Raw genomic sequence first — 18,971 nt, forward strand, 5'->3', positions numbered from 1 at the left:
CTGGGAAATGGGGTTCATCAGCAATGAATCAGGGCATAATAGTGAAAGGATCTGTGATGTTTACAATGAAGGATTAAGAGTATGGATAGCTTTAGCCTCAAATAGTGAAGGAAGCTTGATAAAGAAGGAGGAATAGTTCAATGAAAAAAGAAAAACAGGTCCAAAAGCAAAGGAGCTTTGACATGTGCTTTGACGAAAATACGGGTAACACGACTGCCAGATGACTTTCCACTCGCGATGTAAACTCCTGCAAGCGGAGCCCGTAAAGACCTCTTAATACCATTTTGAGATCATTCAGACACCTGTAAAGATGTCGTCAGGCTGTGAAATGAGATGGCTTTCGTATCCCTACCGAATGGTGATCATAATGTCATACTTTTACTGAAGGCTTCCAAACAGTAAACGAGACACTCTGAGGAGGTAACCCAAAACATCAATGACATGCTACCAGGAACATCATGAGGCTAGCAACTGTTATCGCTGGTGGCACCACGCAACATGTCGGCCTTGAGGGCCAGCAGGGTATATAACGTGCCATGAGAATTGCTTCGGTACCATCAGCATGAAGGTTTTGGTGTTGTGCGCTCTTGTGGCTGCGGCCACCGCCGCCTGGTCAGATTTCACGATCACCGAGCGAAATGAGAGTAAGTACATCTACTGACTTCAACACCTTCTAGATAGTGAGTATGATGAGAACCAGTGACACGGCTGTTAAAGGTTACTATATGTAATCGCGGATTCACCATTAGAAGACAATTAAACTTATAGTTCATGAAAGGAAGACGAAAATAGTCTCTTAGTATCTTTTATATGTTCACAAAATCTATGCGTAATATTTCAACAATGAATTCCATTTTCGCACAAGCATAGACTACATTTCACACATATAAAGGAACCTCATATCAAAGATGTTTTATAATTGTCGAAATTTTATGTCTTACTCAGGTGTGCCAGTACCACAGAAGCAGCTCGACATCAACTACCTGCTCCACAAGGTGTACGAGCCTCTGAGTAATGACAGGTTGAAGAATCTAGTAGCCACCTTTGACCCGAAGGCTGACGTGTCCCGTTATGCTGACCGTGGGGTATCTGTCCAAAGACTCATGAAGGAACTCCAGGATCGAAGGCTTCAGCCACAGAGACAAGTATTTTCTGTCTTCGACTCCCGCCAGCGTGAGCAAGCACTCCTGCTCTTCGACGTCCTCATGCAGTGCAAGGACTACGTAACCTTCGTTAGCAATGCTGTATACTTCCGTCAACGTATGAACGAGGGACAGTATGCTTACGCTCTATCTGTAGCTGTCAAGCACTCCCCTCTCACCGAAAAGGTAGTTTTGCCACCTGTCTATGAGGTCATCCCCCACTATTTCACCTACGATCAAGTACTCGAAGAGGCCTACATTGCCAAGATTACTGCCACTCCTCGTAAACTGCACATGAATCGCACGGTCACCAATAACCCTGTCCAGAATGTTACCTACTTCACGGAGGATATTGGTCTTAGCACACACTACACCAGCTGGCATATAGAGTATCCCTTCTGGTGGAGAGACACTTACGGACGTCAGATTGAGCGCAAGGGTGAGACCTTCTTCTGGGTACATCATCAGCTCACTAACCGCTATGACGCCGAGCGTATTGCCAGCTACCTGAACACTGTGGAAAAACTTCGCTTCGATGAGCCTCTTCGTCAGGGCTTCGCACCTCAAATTTCCTACAAGTATGGTGGCCCACTTCCGTCCCGCCGCGATAACATCGATCTCCAGGATGTGGAAGGTGTTGTTAACATTGAGGATTTAATTATTATCCAGAATCGCATTCGTGATGCCATTGCCCACGGTTATGTTATTGACGAGAAAGGAGCCACCATCGATATCAGGAATGAACGTGGTATTGACATCCTGGGTAACATTATTGAGTCTTCTATGTACAGCCCCAACCCAGAGTACTACGGCTCCCTCAACAACATGGCTCACATGATGCTTGCCAGACAGTCTGATCCTCAAGGAAAGTATGGTATGCCTCCCAGTGTCATGGAGCACTATCTCACTGCTACCCGTGACACAAGTTTCTATATCTTACACAAGTACATCGACAACCTCTTCAGGAAACACAAAGACACTCTTCCACCTTACAAGAAAGAGGAACTTAGGTTCCCAGGTGTCGAAGTTACCAGTATTACAACTAATGTCCCGTTGGAGACTTATTTCGAAGACTATGAATACAGCCTTGTAAGTGCTGTCCATGACAGAGTTAAGACTGACAACGTAGAAATAAGCACATATGTGCCACGTCTAAATTACAAAGACTTCTCTTTCAACATTGACGTCATGAACAATAATGATAGAGAGGTTTTGTCTACGATCCGCATCTTCGCCTGGCCACTTCGTGACAGGAACGGTCTCAACTTCACATTCAGTGAGGGTAGTTGGCGCGCAGTTGAGCTAGACAAGTTCTGGAAGCAGCGTAAGTACATATTTCTGGTCTCAAAAATATCCATTTCTACATTAGTAGTCAGTACAAATTTATTTAAAAGAATAGAAATGATTGTCGAGGATGTGACTTAGTTATACGTTCGTATCTTGCAATACAATGTTTTTTTCCTGATTTTCATCAAATGTAGTACTAATCTATAATATTCTTTCTACCAGTGCAACCTGGCAAAAACACCATCACCCGCAGGAGCACAGAGTCTTCAGTGACAGTACCTGATGTGCCCAGTACCAAGACCCTCTTTGACCGGGCTGAAGAAGCCCTCAGAGGCAGCACCGACATGCATCTTGAGCAGTACGAGAGCGCCACTGGGCTGCCCAACAGGTTACTCTTACCCAAGGGCAACGAAGCTGGAATGGACTTCATGCTGGTGGTGGCTGTGACCGACGGTTCGGCTGACGCTGCCATTGATGGCCTTCCCACAATGACCAAGTTCCACCACTATGGCGTCAATGGGGTCTACCCAGACAAGAAGCCCCACGGCTACCCTCTGGACCGCCCGGTACCTGACGAGCGCGTCTTCCGCGAAATTCCAAACTTCAGGCAAACCGTCGTCAAGGTCTACAATCGCGGCGAATACATTCAACATAATTAGAAATACACAACTTCATCCAAATTTAAACCCATAGTGATCTACAGATGACCTTCCCTTTTTAATCTTTGACAGCAGAATGTTTGCCCTAGTTATTTTCTTTGTATTAGTCGAAACGCCATAGTTCCCACATGCAATCTGTAATTCTTGGAGTGAACTTCAGCATACCTAATTTCTATATCATACATTTCAGAGATAAATGTCTTTACATAATGAATCTTGAAGACATATATATCTGAAAAGCCAAGCAAGAGCCCTAGTTAGACTGTAGTCACTAAATGAATGTATAAGTTGATATCATATGAGACACTGATATCCTTAATGAAGAATGCAGCCATATGTAGTGTAATCAGAATACGACCATTATCTGATGCACGATATCTTATCATACGCAATATGAAATAAAATATTTTTGCATTCATATATGAATTTTCTCCAATTCATCTCCTTTACATCTAAAATCTGGATATATAATACGAATTATGTGAGTATATATCTATATAACAAAAAATTCTGAACTTACACAAACCACAGATATGAAGGTGACGAATCAACACAATGAAAATTTAACGAAACACAAAAGTCGATGAAACCAAATTTACAAATACTGGTTATGAAGGAGGTTGATCAAGGTAATTCACTGATTATTTTTGGACTGGAACTCGATCATAATCAATACAAATAGAAAAGGGAAACCAAAGAATGAAATACTGATTAAAACGGTACCCGATGCTACATGAACGTATAGACAGGTTCTATGGTAAAACAAGGGATGCACGAAGTGTTTTATGAAAATGAGAGTAGTCAATCTCTTACAGTTGCTTTCAATAAAGCGTTATCTAGCCAAAACGAACTTTGATATTCTAAAAAACATTTAAAGACACAGCTGTGCTGCAAAGGTCCGGAAGTTTAAGTAAGGGACATGTCAAGACTCAGTACTCTGTAAACAAAATAATGTAGACTCACAATATTTGGTACAGAAGTAAAATTTAAGGACTCTTTTAGGGAAAACGCAGCTGATATGGTTCCAGTTATGCAGATAAAACTAAATGAGAAAAGATTTCATATGTTCTTTGCAGAAAGATATGTGATAGTGAGGAAGGAAAGGGATGACAATGGAGTAAGGTGGACCCACCTTATAGGAGCCAGCTTTAGTTTCTTGAAATACTAGTAGAAGTAATGGCCCATTCAAACAATACAAAACAGGAAGAGTAGCTATAGATAAGAGATACATATTTTGTATTCAACATATGTTATCCTCCAAAGAATTTTACTAAACCTTGGCAAGTGTACATTGAAAACAAGTAAAGGGGGAATCTAGCGATTGCATGCAGAAGTTGGGAAATGCTAATGAGAGAAGATTTCAGATATAATAAGAATGATCTAAGGAATCTACATTTTCATAGAGACACACTTTGTATTTATAAACAAATTGCCAGGAGGAATCTGGAGACAAAGAGTCTCCTAAACAAATTCTTAGAACATGCACAGGAAAATATTCTACATTTTTATGCCAAAGAGCAAACTAGAATGAGAGGAAAGGACGTATCATCATTAAAAGATATTATTTTCACATATACTAGCGTGGACGTTGATAATATCATACATGATTCTCCAATTGGTAAAAAGTGATTCTAGAATACCCAAGTTTCATTATGTGATACATGAGTGCATGAAATGAGCAACAACTGAACTTGACTCAAAGGGGAACGTATAGACATGGAAACTATGCTGAATTTAGTGATTTCTTCACTTACATAAAATTGGACAGAGAAATCTATAGCTAGGAAGAAAGGCTCTCAGTTGATGGAGTCTTTGAAATCTTAAAGGAAAGAGTATAGAAATGGATGCCTTCAACAATAATCAGATATTGAAAGTAAAAGAAAAAGAAAGGTGGGTTAATTATATATATGAAGAATGTGGACGACCCCAACGATATGATGTGGAGAAAATACAGGAACGATAACGATCGATAAGCAAAGAAACTTTGAAAAGAATGTTGTGGATAAGAGACGACTTTATTTATAGCTTCTCCACAAATATATCAGGAATGCATTGACAGTTAATAAGCAGCTATTGAGGATGAGATATTCAAGGTGCCAAGTCATCAAGGAAGGCATGAATATATGGAAGGGGATATTTAAAACGTAATTTCAAATTTGGAGACAAGTCTGTTCCAAAACCGGTTAGGTAGAATGGGAACTATGTCATATAAAGTATTTATAATTCTAGAGATCATAAATAAAATATTAAAGGATCATACGCCATGAAATGCTCTTGGTCCTCACTGAATGCTTCCAAATGTGCTCAAATCTTGTTCACCTTACAGCCATACGGGAAATTTCCAAAGACTAAAAGAGAGCGAAAAACATTATAACGAACTATGAGAAAGGAGACCGGGATTAAACACTGAACGATACACGAAGAACGACAGTATACATTGAACCCGAGATCGGTCTTCCCTATGAGTATGATCAGTAAAGAACCAGAAAAGATAATTAGAAACTTAAAGGATGACTTGATGCAGAGGAGGAACTACTTAACTGAGTTACAGCATTCTTTCAGTAATAAGGGGACTTGAATATCGAATCTCTTAGGCCTTTAGACAAACTTTTCCTTCCGTTGTCTGTACCTGAATTGCCAGACACCATTTGACGATGTACCACATATGAGGCTAGTAAAAACAGTTACATCTGCAAAGAAAAATAAGTTAGAAACACTTTTAGTAAACATATTATACTAGTGAAAAGGAACAAACAATATATAGGAACCCTTTTCGACATGGATTCTGTCACCAGCTGCGTGCCAAAAGACCATTCCTTGCTTCATCTTTGCGAATGTTTTCAAGAAGCAATGGACTAAATGATGAAATAATGACACTGACCAACATGTACAATACATACACTTAGTCATGCTTCTCATTGAAGATGAATAAACGTAGAGTCCAAAATATTTCATCATCTTATGAAACTTATCTTTCGAAAGCTATATGAATTATGGACACACACATGGCAAAAATTTTCAGGCACTTACGTATGAATGTGCACATTCATACAAAAAAATATAAAAATCATTATTCCAAAAGATGAATTTCGTGTACAACCATAGCTGAGGTATTCATGACAAGTTAAGATTGCTAGGTGACTCAAGACAGCGAGGACAGGCTGCCAACAACAGCTTGAGGCTAGCAACTGTTATCGCTGGTAGCAACACGCAACCCCTCGGCCTTGAAGACCAGAGGGGTATATAAGGCGGCCCGAGACCTCCTGCCGCACCATCAGCATGAAGGTCTTGGTATTGTGCGCTCTTGTGGCTGTGGCCACCGCCGCTTGGTCAGACTTCATCCCTGTCCAGACAAATGAAGTTGACCGTAAGTATATCCATTTATTTAAACACCTTGAACTTTGTTAGTATGGTGAGTACAACCAGTAAATGTGAAGACTGAACAGTGTTAACCCTAGCAACAACATTCACTAATACTCATATAATCTTTCTATAAAGGGAGCAATGTACGTGAGAATGTATAAAGTTGAAAACATATCCTGTCCTATTAATGCCAATATATTGCTGCCACCATTGATTTATAATTCTCAAGTTTCATTGAAAGATAAGTCAGAGTAATGTAACACTGAGATCATGCATCATAATATCCCTTTAAAACACAAATTTCGATGACTGATATCTTTCACGTGATAACTTCCTCCATCATAGAGACAACTTTGTAACTTACGCTTTCGAGTTCCATCAATCTATGTATTTCACAGAACTTTGCACAGAACTACAGCAAATGCTGGTGCTGACATTCGGATCTGTGTCCTCCAATAACATGTCACTTTCTCCCCTTAGCAAAATATTCCCAACTTGTATAAGGACGTACTGATTATAAACTCTATTCCAAAAAGGCACACTTTCACCAACCGCTAAGTCTTCCAATTTTACCAAATGTAATAATTACGATTATAGTTACTATAATATCATGAATCAATTTTCTTAATATTCGTGCATTAAGATTTTCTTTAGAATTCATTCTGAGTATTCTAGTCCTTTGCTTTCTTATCATCTAACTGTTAGAGAAAACCAAGAATATCAATGAAGGGTAAATCGAAATATGATTGCAAGTATTCTAATACAAGAATAAATAAGATCCATTCGACGAAGATAGTGTAATGATATCCTGCTATTATCATCGACATATGCATTTCTAAATGCTATCTCTCATACTTCGCAACCCATTTTTTTATATAATCTTCATTTAGCAAAAACTAATCAACCCAATGTATATCATGATTATCTCTAATTTTGAAACGTTCCTGGCTTCCTCAGAAGTGCCTTTACCACAGAAGCAGCTCGACATCAACTACCTGCTCCACAAGGTGTACGAGCCCCTGAGTAATGACAGGTTGAAGAGTCTAGTAGCCACCTTTGACCCAAAGGCTGACGTGTCCCGTTATGCTGACCGTGGGGTATCTGTCCAAAGACTTATGAAGGAACTTCAGGATCGCAGGCTTCAGCCACAGAGACAAGTATTCTCTGTGTTCGACTCCCGCCAGCGTGAGCAAGCACTCCTGCTCTTCGACGTCCTCATGCAGTGCAAGGACTACGTAACCTTCGTTAGCAATGCTGCATACTTCCGTCAACGTATGAACGAGGGACAGTATGCTTACGCTCTAGCTGTAGCTGTCAAGCACTCCCCTCTCACCGAAAAGGTAGTTTTGCCACCTGTCTATGAGGTCATTCCCCACTATTTCACCTACGATCAAGTACTCGAAGAGGCCTACATTGCCAAGATTACTGCCACTCCTCGTAAACTGCGCATGAATCGCACGGTCACCAATAACCCTGTCCAGAATGTTACCTACTTCACGGAGGACATTGGTCTTAGCACACACTACACCAGCTGGCATATAGAGTATCCCTTCTGGTGGAGAGACACCTACGGACGGCAGATTGAGCGCAAGGGTGAGACCTTCTTCTGGGTACATCATCAGCTCACTAACCGCTATGACGCCGAGCGTATTGCCAGCTACCTGAACACTGTGGAAAAACTTCGCTTCGATGAGCCTCTTCGTCAGGGCTTCGCACCTCAAATTTCCTACAAGTATGGTGGCCCACTTCCGTCCCGCCGCGATAACATCGATCTCCAGGATGTGGAGGTAGTTGTTAACATTGAGGATTTAATCATTATCCAGAATCGCATTCGTGATGCCATTGCCCACGGTTATGTTATTGACGAGAAAGGAGCCACCATCGATATCAGGAATGAACGTGGTATTGACATCCTGGGTAACATTATTGAGTCTTCTATGTACAGCCCCAACCCAGAGTACTACGGCTCCCTCAACAACATGGCTCACATGATGCTTGCCAGACAGTCTGATCCTCAAGGAAAGTATGGTATGCCTCCCAGTGTCATGGAGCACTATCTCACTGCTACCCGTGACACAAGTTTCTATATCTTACACAAGTACATCGACAACCTCTTCAGGAAACACAAAGACACTCTTCCACCTTACAAGAAAGAGGAACTTAGGTTCCCAGGTGTCGAAGTTACCAGTATTACAACTAATGTCCCGTTGGAGACTTATTTCGAAGACTATGAATACAGCCTTGTAAGTGCTGTCCATGACAGAGTTAAGACTGACAACGTAGAAATAAGCACATATGTGCCACGTCTAAATTACAAAGACTTCTCTTTCAACATTGACGTCATGAACAATAATGATAGAGAGGTTTTGTCTACGATCCGCATCTTCGCCTGGCCACTTCGTGACAGGAACGGTCTCAACTTCACATTCAGTGAGGGTAGTTGGCGCGCAGTTGAGCTAGACAAGTTCTGGAAGCAGCGTAAGTACATATTTCTGGTCTCAAAAATATCCATTTCTACATTAGTAGTCAGTACAAATCTATTTAAAAGAATAGAAATGATTGTCGAGGATGTGACTTAGTTAAACGTTCGTATCTTACAATACAATGTTTTTTTCCTGATTTTCATCAAATGTAGTACTAATCTCTAATATTCTTTCTACCAGTGCAACCTGGCAAAAACACCATCACCCGCAGGAGCACAGAGTCTTCAGTGACAGTACCTGATGTGCCAAGTACCAAGACCCTCTTTGACCGGGCTGAAGAAGCCCTCAGAGGCAGCACCGACATGCATCTTGAGCAGTACGAGAGCGCCACTGGTCTACCCAACAGGTTACTCTTACCCAAGGGCAACGAAGCTGGAATGGACTTCATGCTGGTGGTGGCTGTGACCGACGGTTCGGCTGACGCTGCCATTGATGGCCTTCCCACAATGACCAAGTTCCACCACTATGGCGTCAATGGGGTCTACCCAGACAAGAAGCCCCACGGCTACCCTCTGGACCGCCCGGTACCTGACGAGCGCGTCTTCCGCGAAATTCCAAACTTCAGGCAAACCGTCGTCAAGGTCTACAATCGCGGCGAATACATTCAGCATAATTAGAAACACACAACTTCATCCAAATTTAAACCCATAGTGATCTACAGATGACCTTCCCGTTTTAATCTTTGACAGCAGAATGTTTGCCCTAGTTATTTTCTTTGTATTAGTCGAAACACCATAGTTCCCACATGCAATCAGTAATTCTTGGAGTGAACTTCAGCATACCTAATTTCTATATCATACATTTCAGAGATAAAGTCTTTAAATAATGAATCTTGAAGACATATATATCTGAAAAGCCAAGCAAGAGCCCTAGTTAGACTGTAGTCACTAAATGAATGTATAAGTTGATATCATATGAGATACTGATATCCTTAATGAAGAATGCAGCAATATGTAGTGTAATCAGAATACGACCATTATCTGATGCACGATATCTTATCATACGCAATATGAAATAAAATATTTTTGCATTCATATATGAATTTTCTCCAATTCATCTCCTTTACATCTAAAATCTGGATATATAATACGAATTATGTGAGTATATATCTATATAACAAAAAATTCTGAACTTACACAAACCACAGATATGAAGGTGACGAATCAACACAATGAAAATTTAACGAAACACAAAAGTCGATGAAACCAAATTTACAAATACTGGTAATGAAGGAGGTTGATCAAGGTAATTCACTGATTATTTTTGGACTGGAAGTCGATCATAATCAATACAAATAGAAAAGGGAAACCAAAGAATGAAATACTGATTAAAACGGTACCCGATGCTACATGAACGTCTAGACAGGTTCTATGGTAAAACAAGGGATGCACGAAGTGTTTTATGAAAATGAGAGTAGTCAATCTCTTACAGTTGCTTTCAATAAAGCGTTATCTAGCCAAAACGAACTTTGATATTCTAAAAAACATTTAAAGACACAGCTGTACTGCAAAGGTCCGGAAGTTTAAGTAATGGACATGTCAAGACTCAGTACTCTGTAAACAAAATAATGTAGACTTACAATATTTGGTACAGAAGTGAAATTTAAGGACTCTTTTAGGGAAAACGCAGCTGATATGGTTCCAGTTATGCAGATAAAACTAAATGAGAAAAGATTTCATATGTTCTTTGCAGAAAGATATATGATAGTGAGGAGGGAAAGGGATGACAATGGAGTAAGGTGGACCCACCATATAGGAGCCAACTTTAGTTTCTGGAAATACTAGTACAAGTAATGGCCCATTCAAACAATACAAAACAGGAGGAGTAGCTATAGATAAGAGATACATATTTTGTATTCACCATATATTATCCTCCAAAGAATTTTACTAAACCTTGGCAAGTGTACATTGAAAACAAGTAAAGGGGGAATCTAGCGATTGCATGCAGAAGTTGGGAAATGCTAATGAGAGAAGATTTCAGATATGATGAGAATGATCTAAGGAATCTACATTTTCATAGAGACACACTTTGTATTTATAAACAGATTGCCAGGAGGAATCTGGAGACAAAGAGTCTCCTAAACAAATTCTTAGAACATGCACAGGAAAATATTCTACATTTTTATGCCAAAGAGCAAACTAGAATAAGAGGAAAGGACGTATCATCATAAGAAGATATTTTTTTCACATATACTAGCGTGGACGTTAATAATATCATACATGATTCTCCAATTCGTAAAAAGTGATCATAGAATACCTAAGTTTGATTATGTGATACATGAGTGCATGAAATGAGCAACAACTGAACTTGACTCAAAGAGGAACGTATAGACATGGAAACTACACTGAATTTAGTGATTTCTTTAGTTACATAAAATTGGACACAGAAATCTATAGCTAGGATGAAAAGCTCTGTGTTGATAGAGTCTTTGAAATCTTAAAGGAAATAGTATAGAAATGGATGCCTTCAATGATAATCAGATATTGAAAGTAAAAGAAAAAGAAAGGTGGGTTAATTATATATGTGAAAAATGTGGACGACCCCAACGATATGATGTGGAGAAAACACAGGCACGATAACGATCGATAAGCAAAGAAACTTTGAAAAGAATGTTGTGGATAAGACACGACACTATTTATAACTTCTCCACAAATACATCAGGAATGTATTGACAGTTAATAAGCAGCTATTGAGGATGAGATATTCAAGATTGCAAGTCTTAAAGGAAGACATGGATATATGTAAGAGGATTCTTCAAAGGTAATTTAAAATTTGGAGACACGTCAGTTCCAACACCGTTTAGGTAGAATGGGAACTATGTCATATAAAGCATTCATGGTTCTAGAGACAATAAATAATATACTAAAGGATCATACGCCATAAAATGCTCTTGGTCCTCACTTAATGCTTCCATATATGTTCAAATCTTGTTCACCTTACAGCCATACGGAATATATCAAAGGACTAAAAGAGAGGGAAAAACATTATAACGAACTATGAGAAAGGAGACCGGGATTATACACTGAACAATAGACCAAGAATGAGAGTTTACTGTGAACCCGAGATCGGTCTTCCCTACGAGTATGGCCTATAAAGAACCAGAAAAGATATTTAGAAAGTTAAAGGATGACTTGATGCAGAGGAGAACTATTTAACAGAGTTACAGCATTCTTTCAGAAAAAAAGGGGACTTGAATATCGAATCTCTTAGATCTTTAGACAAACTTTTCCTTCCATTGTGTGTACCTGAATTGCCAGACACCATTTGACGATATATCACATATGTGGCTAGTAAAAGCAGTTACATCTGCAAAGAAAAATAAGTTAGAAACACTTTTAATTAACATATTATTCTAGTGAAAAGGAACAAACAATATATAGGAATCCTTTTCGACATGGATTCTGTCACCAGCTGCGTGCTAAAAGACCATTGCTTGCTTCATCTATGCGAATGATTTTCCAGAGGCAATGGACTCATTGATGAAATAATGACACTGACACACACGTACAAAACATACACTTAGTCATACTTCTCATTGAAGATGAATAAACGTAAAGTCCAAAATATTTCATCATCTTATGAAACTTATCTTTCGAAAGCTATATGAATTATGGACACACACATGGCAAAAATTTTCAGGCACTTACGTATGAATGTGCACATTCATACAAGAAAATATAAAAATTATTATCCCAAAAGATGAATTTCGTGTACAACCATAGCTGAGGTATTCATGACAAGTTAAGATTGCTAGGTGACTCAAGACAGCGAGGACAGGCTGCCAACAACAGCATGAGGCTAGCAACTGTTATCGCTGGTAGCAACACGCAACCCCTCGGCCTTGAAGACCAGCGGGGTATATAACGCGGCCCGAGACCTCCTGCCGCACCATCAGCATGAAGGTCTTGGTATTGTGCGCTCTTGTGGCTGTGGCCACCGCCGCTTGGTCAGACTTCATCCCTGTCCAGACAAATGAAGTTGACCGTAAGTATATCCATTTATTTAAACACCTTGAACTTTGTTTGTATGGTGAGTACAACCAGTAAATGTAAAGACTGTACAGTGTTAACCCTAGCAACAACATTCACTAATACTCATATAATCTTTCTACAAAGGAAGCAATGTACGTGAGAATGTATAAAGTTGAAAACATATCCTGTCCTATTAATGCCAATATATTGCTGCCACCATTGATTTATAATTCTCAAGTTTCATTGAAAGATAAGTCACATTAATGTAACACTGAGATCATGCATCATGATATCCTTTTAAAACACAAATTTCGATAACTGATATCTTTCACGTGATAACTTCCTCCATCATAGAGACAACTTTGTAACTTACGCTTTCGAGTTCCATCAATTCATGTATTTCACAGAACTTTCCACAGAACTACAGCAAATGCTGATGCTGACATTCGCATGTGTGTCCTCCAATAATACATGTCACTTTCTCCCCTTAGCAAAATATTCCCTACTTGTATAAGGACGTACTGATTATAAACTCTATTCCAAAAAGGCACACTTTCACCAACCGCTAAGTCTTCCAATTTTACCAATTGCAATAATTGCGATTATAGTGACTATAATATAATGAATCAATCTTCTTAATATTCGTGCATTCAAAATTTTCTTTAAAATTCATTCTGAGTATTCTAGTCCTTTGCTTTCTTATCATCTAACTGTTAGAGAAAACCAAGAATATCAATGAAGGGTAAATCGAAATATGATTGCACGTATTCTAATACAAGAATAAATAAGGTTCATACGACGAAGATAGTGTAATGAAATCCTGCTATTATCATAGACATATGCATTTCTAAATGCTATCTGTCATACTTCGAAACCCATTTTTAATATAATCTTCATGTAGCAAAAACTAATCAACCCAATGTATGGCATGATTATCTCTAATTTTGAAACGTTCCTGGCTTCCTCAGAAGTGCCTTTACCACAGAAGCAGCTCGACATCAACTACCTGCTCCACAAGGTGTACGAGCCTCTGAGTAATGACAGGTTGAAGAGTCTAGTAGCCACCTTTGACCCAAAGGCTGACGTGTCCCGTTATGCTGACCGTGGGGTATCTGTCCAAAGACTTATGAAGGAACTCCAGGATCGCAGGCTTCAGCCACAGAGACAAGTATTCTCTGTGTTCGACTCCCGCCAGCGTGAGCAAGCACTCCTGCTCTTCAACGTTCTTATTCAGTCCAAGGACTACGTAACCTTCGTTAGCAATGCTGTATACTTCGTCAACGTATGAACGAGGGACAGTATGCTTACGCTCTAGCTGTAGCTGTCAAGCACTCCCCTCTCACCGAAAAGGTAGTTTTGCCACCTGTCTATGAGGTCATCCCCCACTATTTCACCTACGATCAAGTACTTGAAGAGGCCTACATTGCCAAGATTACTGCCACTCCTCGTAAACTGCACATGAATCGCACGGTCACCAATAACCCTGTCCAGAATGTTACCTACTTCACGGAGGATATTGGTCTTAGCACACACTACACCAGCTGGCATATAGAGTATCCCTTCTGGTGGAGGGACACCTACGGACGTCAGATTGAGCGCAAGGGTGAGACCTTCTTCTGGGTACATCATCAGCTCACTAACCGCTATGACGCCGAGCGTATTGCCAGCTACCTGAACACTGTGGAAAAACTTCGCTTCGATGAGCCTCTTCGTCAGGGCTTCGCACCTCAAATTTCCTACAAGAATGGTGAGCCACTTCCGTCCCGCCGCGATAACATCGATCTCCAGGATGTGGAAGGTGTTGTTAACATTGAGGATTTAATTATTATCCAGAATCGCATTCGTGATGCCATTGCCCACGGTTATGTTATTGACGAGAAAGGAGCCACCATCGATATCAGGAATGAACGTGGTATTGACATCCTGGGTAACATTATTGAGTCTTCTATGTACAGCCTCAACCCAGAGTACTACGGCTCCCTCAACAACATGGCTCACATGATGCTTGCCAGACAGTCTGATCCTCAAGGAAAGTATGGTATGCCTCCCAGTGTCATGGAGCACTATCTCACCGCTACCCGTGACACAAGTTTCTATATCTTACACAAGTACATCGACAACCTCTTCAGGAAACACAAAGACACTCTTCCACCTTACAAGAAAGAGGAACTTAGGTTCCCAGGTGTCGAAGTTACCAGTATTACAACTAATGTCCCGTTGGAGACTTATTTCGAAGACTATGAATACAGCCTTGTAAGTGCTGTCCATGACAGAGTTAAGACTGACAACGTAGAAATAAGCACATATGTGCCACGTCTAAATTACAAAGACTTCTCTTTCAACATTGACGTCATGAACAATAATGATAGAGAGGTTTTGTCTACGATCCGCATCTTCGCCTGGCCACTTCGTGACAGGAACGGTCTCAACTTCACATTCAGTGAGGGTAGTTGGCGCGCAGTTGAGCTAGACAAGTTCTGGAAGCAGCGTAAGTACATATTTCTGGTCTCAAAAATATCCATTTCTACATTAGTAGTCAGTACAAATCTATTTAAAAGAATAGAAATGATTGTCGAGGATGTGACTTAGTTATACGTTCGTATCTTACAATACAATGATTTTCTCCTGATTTTCATCAAATGTAGTACTAATCTCTAATATTCTTTCTACCAGTGCAACCTGGCAAAAACACCATCACCCGCAGGAGCACAGAGTCTTCAGTGACAGTACCTGATGTGCCAAGTACCAAGACCCTCTTTGACCGGGCTGAAGAAGCCCTCAGAGGCAGCACCGACATGCATCTTGAGCAGTACGAGAGCGCCACTGGTCTACCCAACAGGTTACTCTTACCCAAGGGTAACGAAGCGGGAATGGACTTCATGCTGGTGGTGGCTGTGACCGACGGTTCGGCTGACGCTGCCATTGATGGCCTTCCCACAATGACCAAGTTCCACCACTATGGCGTCAATGGGGTCTACCCAGACAAGAAGCCCCACGGCTACCCTCTGGACCGCCCGGTACCTGACGAGCGCGTCTTCCGCGAAATTCCAAACTTCAGGCAAACCGTCGTCAAGGTCTACAATCGCGGCGAATACATTCAACATAATTAGAAATACACAACTTCATCCAAATTTAAACCCATAGTGATCTACAGATGACCTTCCCTTTTTAATCTTTGACAGCAGAATGTTTCCCCTAGTTATTTTCTTTGTATTAGTCGAAACACCACAGTTTCCACATGTAATCAGTAATTCTTGGAGTGAAATTCACCATACCTAATTTCTATATCACACATTTCAGAGATAAATGTCTTTAAATAATGAATCTTGAAGACATATATATCTGAAAAGACAAGCAAGAAGCCTAGTTAGACTGTAGTCACTAAATGAATGTATAAGTTGATATCATATAAGACACTGATATCCTTAATGAAGAATGCAGCCATATGTAGTGTAATCAGAATACGACCATTATCTGATGCACGATATCTTATCATACGCAATATGAAATAAAATATTTTTGCATTCATATATGAATTTTCTCCAATTCATCTCCTTTACATCTAAAATCTGGATATATAATACGAATTATGTGAGTATATATCTATATAACAAAAAATTCTGAACTTACACAAACCACAGATATTAAGGTGACGAATCAACACAATGAAAATTTAACGAAACACAAAAGTGGATGAAACCAAATTTACAAATACTGGTAATGAAGGAGGTTGATCAAGGTAATTCACTGATTATTTTTGGACTGGAAGTCGATCATAATCAATACAATAGGATAGGCATGTGTGCCTAAGTTTCGAAGTTTACTGAAATGACATAGTTCCAATGCAATCAGTATTCTTGGATAAACATAAATAATGTAGTACTTACAAATAATTTGTACAAATGAATCTTGAAGACTCTATATTGAAAACCAAGCTGAAGTCCAGTTAGACTGTAATCAACTAAATGAATGAAAGTTGATATCATATAAACTGATATCTTAATGAAGAATGCAGCATATGTAGTGTAGTAGAATATCGACAATCGATAGCGACCACCTTATCAGGAGCACTTTATTTTGCATTCATATAGAATTATGCCCTTCAACCCCACATCAAAACTGGAAGATACTAATAGATAATGAGATATATATCTATATACAAAAATTTGAACTTACCAAACCAAGATATTTACTAATAAACCAATGCAAATTAATGAAAACAAAAGTGAGAAACCAATATTACAATGAATGAAGTTGAAAGGAATTCATGATATGAGAAGTCGATATATAAACAATAGGATGAGAATGATCTAAGGAATCTACATTTTCATAGAGACACACTTTGTATTTAGAGATTGCCAGGAGGAATCTGGAGACAAGAGTCTCCTAAACAAATTCTTAGAACATGCACAGGAAAATATTCTACATTTTTATGCCAAAGAGCAAACTACAATAAGAGGAAAGGACGTATCATCATAAGAAGATATTTTTTTCACATATACTAGCGTGGACGTTAATAATATCATACATGATTCTCCAATTCGTAAAAAGTGATTCATAGAATACCTAAGTTTGATTATGTGATACATGAGTGCATGAAATGAGCAACAACTGAACTTGACTCAAAGAGGAACGTATAGACATGGAAACTACAGCTGAATTTAGTGATTTCTTTAGTTACATAAAATTGGACACAGAAATCTATAGCTAGGAAGAAAGCTCTGTGTTGATAGAGTCTTTGAAATCTTAAAGGAAATAGTATAGAAATGGATGCCTTCAATGATAATCAGATATTGAAAGTAAATGAAAAAGAAAGGTGGGTTAATTATATATATGAAGAATGTGGACCACCCCAACGATATGATGTGGAGAAAATACAGGCACGATAACGATCGATAAGCAAAGAAACTTTGAAAAGAATGTTGTGGATAAGAGACGACTTTATTTATAGCTTCTCCACAAATATATCAGGAATGCATTGACAGTTAATAAGCAGCTATTGAGGATGAGATATTCAAGGTGCCAAGTCATCAAGGAAGGCATGAATATATGGAAGGGGATATTTAAAACGTAATTTCAAATTTGGAGACAAGTCTGTTCCAAAACCGGTTAGGTAGAATGGGAACTATGTCATATAAAGTATTTATAATTCTAGAGATCATAAATAAAATATTAAGGGATCATACGCCATGAAATGCTCTTGGTCCTCACTGAATGCTTCCATATGTGCTCAAATCTTGTTCACCTTACAGCCATACGGGAAATTTCCAAAGACTAAAAGAGAGCGAAAAACATTATAACGAACTATGAGAAAGGAGACCGGGATTAAACACTGAACGATACACGAAGAACGACAGTATACATTGAACCCGAGATCGGTCTTCCCTATGAGTATGATCAGTAAAGAACCAGAAAAGATAATTAGAAACTTAAAGGATGACTTGATGCAGAGGAGGAACTACTTAACTGAGTTACAACATTCTTTCAGTAATAAGGGGACTTGAATATCGAATCTCTTAGGCCTTTAGACAAACTTTTCCTTCCGTTGTCTGTACCTGAATTGCCAGACACCATTTGACGATATACCACATATGAGGCTAGTAAAAGCAGTTACATCTGCAAAGAAAAATAAGTTAGAAACACTTTTAGTAAACATATTATACTAGTGAAAAGGAACAAACAATATATAGGAACCCTTTTCGACATGGATTCTGTCACCAGCTGCGTGCCAAAAGACCATTCCTTGCTTCATCTTTGCGAATGATTTTCCAGAAGCAATGGACTCAATGATGAAATAATGACACTGACCAACTTGTACAATACATACACTTAGTCATGCTTCTCATTGAAGATGAATAAACGTAAAGTCCAAAATATTTCATCATCTTATGAAACTTATCTTTCGAAAGCTATATGAATTATGGACACACACATGGCAAAAATTTTCAGGCACTTACGTATGAATGTGCACATTCATACAAGAAAATATAAAAATCATTATTCCAAAAGATGAATTTCGTGTACAACCATAGCTGAGGTATTCATGACAAGTTAAGATTGCTAGGT

The 18,971-nt window shown here is 39.2% G+C and overlaps 2 protein-coding genes and 1 pseudogene across 2 annotated transcripts; all 3 read left to right on the forward strand.

Moving 5' to 3' along the window:
- Positions 1–503: 503 nt before the first annotated feature.
- On the forward strand, positions 504–3,506 carry LOC139756830 (pseudohemocyanin-2-like). The gene is made up of 3 exons (XM_071676656.1): positions 504–644; positions 946–2,466; positions 2,652–3,506. Exons 1-3 carry the CDS (start codon positions 563–565, stop codon positions 3,086–3,088), a joined length of 2,040 nt encoding a protein of 679 aa, XP_071532757.1. The 5' UTR covers positions 504–562; the 3' UTR covers positions 3,089–3,506.
- A 2,858-nt stretch (positions 3,507–6,364) lies between these two features.
- LOC139756831 (pseudohemocyanin-2-like) lies at positions 6,365–9,968 on the forward strand. The gene is made up of 3 exons (XM_071676657.1): positions 6,365–6,455; positions 7,409–8,929; positions 9,115–9,968. The coding sequence occupies exons 1-3, from the start codon at positions 6,368–6,370 to the stop codon at positions 9,549–9,551; spliced, it is 2,046 nt and encodes a 681-aa protein (XP_071532758.1). The 5' UTR covers positions 6,365–6,367; the 3' UTR covers positions 9,552–9,968.
- A 2,843-nt stretch (positions 9,969–12,811) lies between these two features.
- Positions 12,812–16,433, forward strand: LOC139756832 (pseudohemocyanin-2-like; annotated as a pseudogene).
- The last annotated feature ends 2,538 nt before the right edge of the window (positions 16,434–18,971 follow it).

Source organism: Panulirus ornatus, chromosome 23, assembly GCF_036320965.1.
Source record: "Panulirus ornatus isolate Po-2019 chromosome 23, ASM3632096v1, whole genome shotgun sequence".
NCBI lineage: Eukaryota > Metazoa > Arthropoda > Malacostraca > Decapoda > Palinuridae > Panulirus > Panulirus ornatus.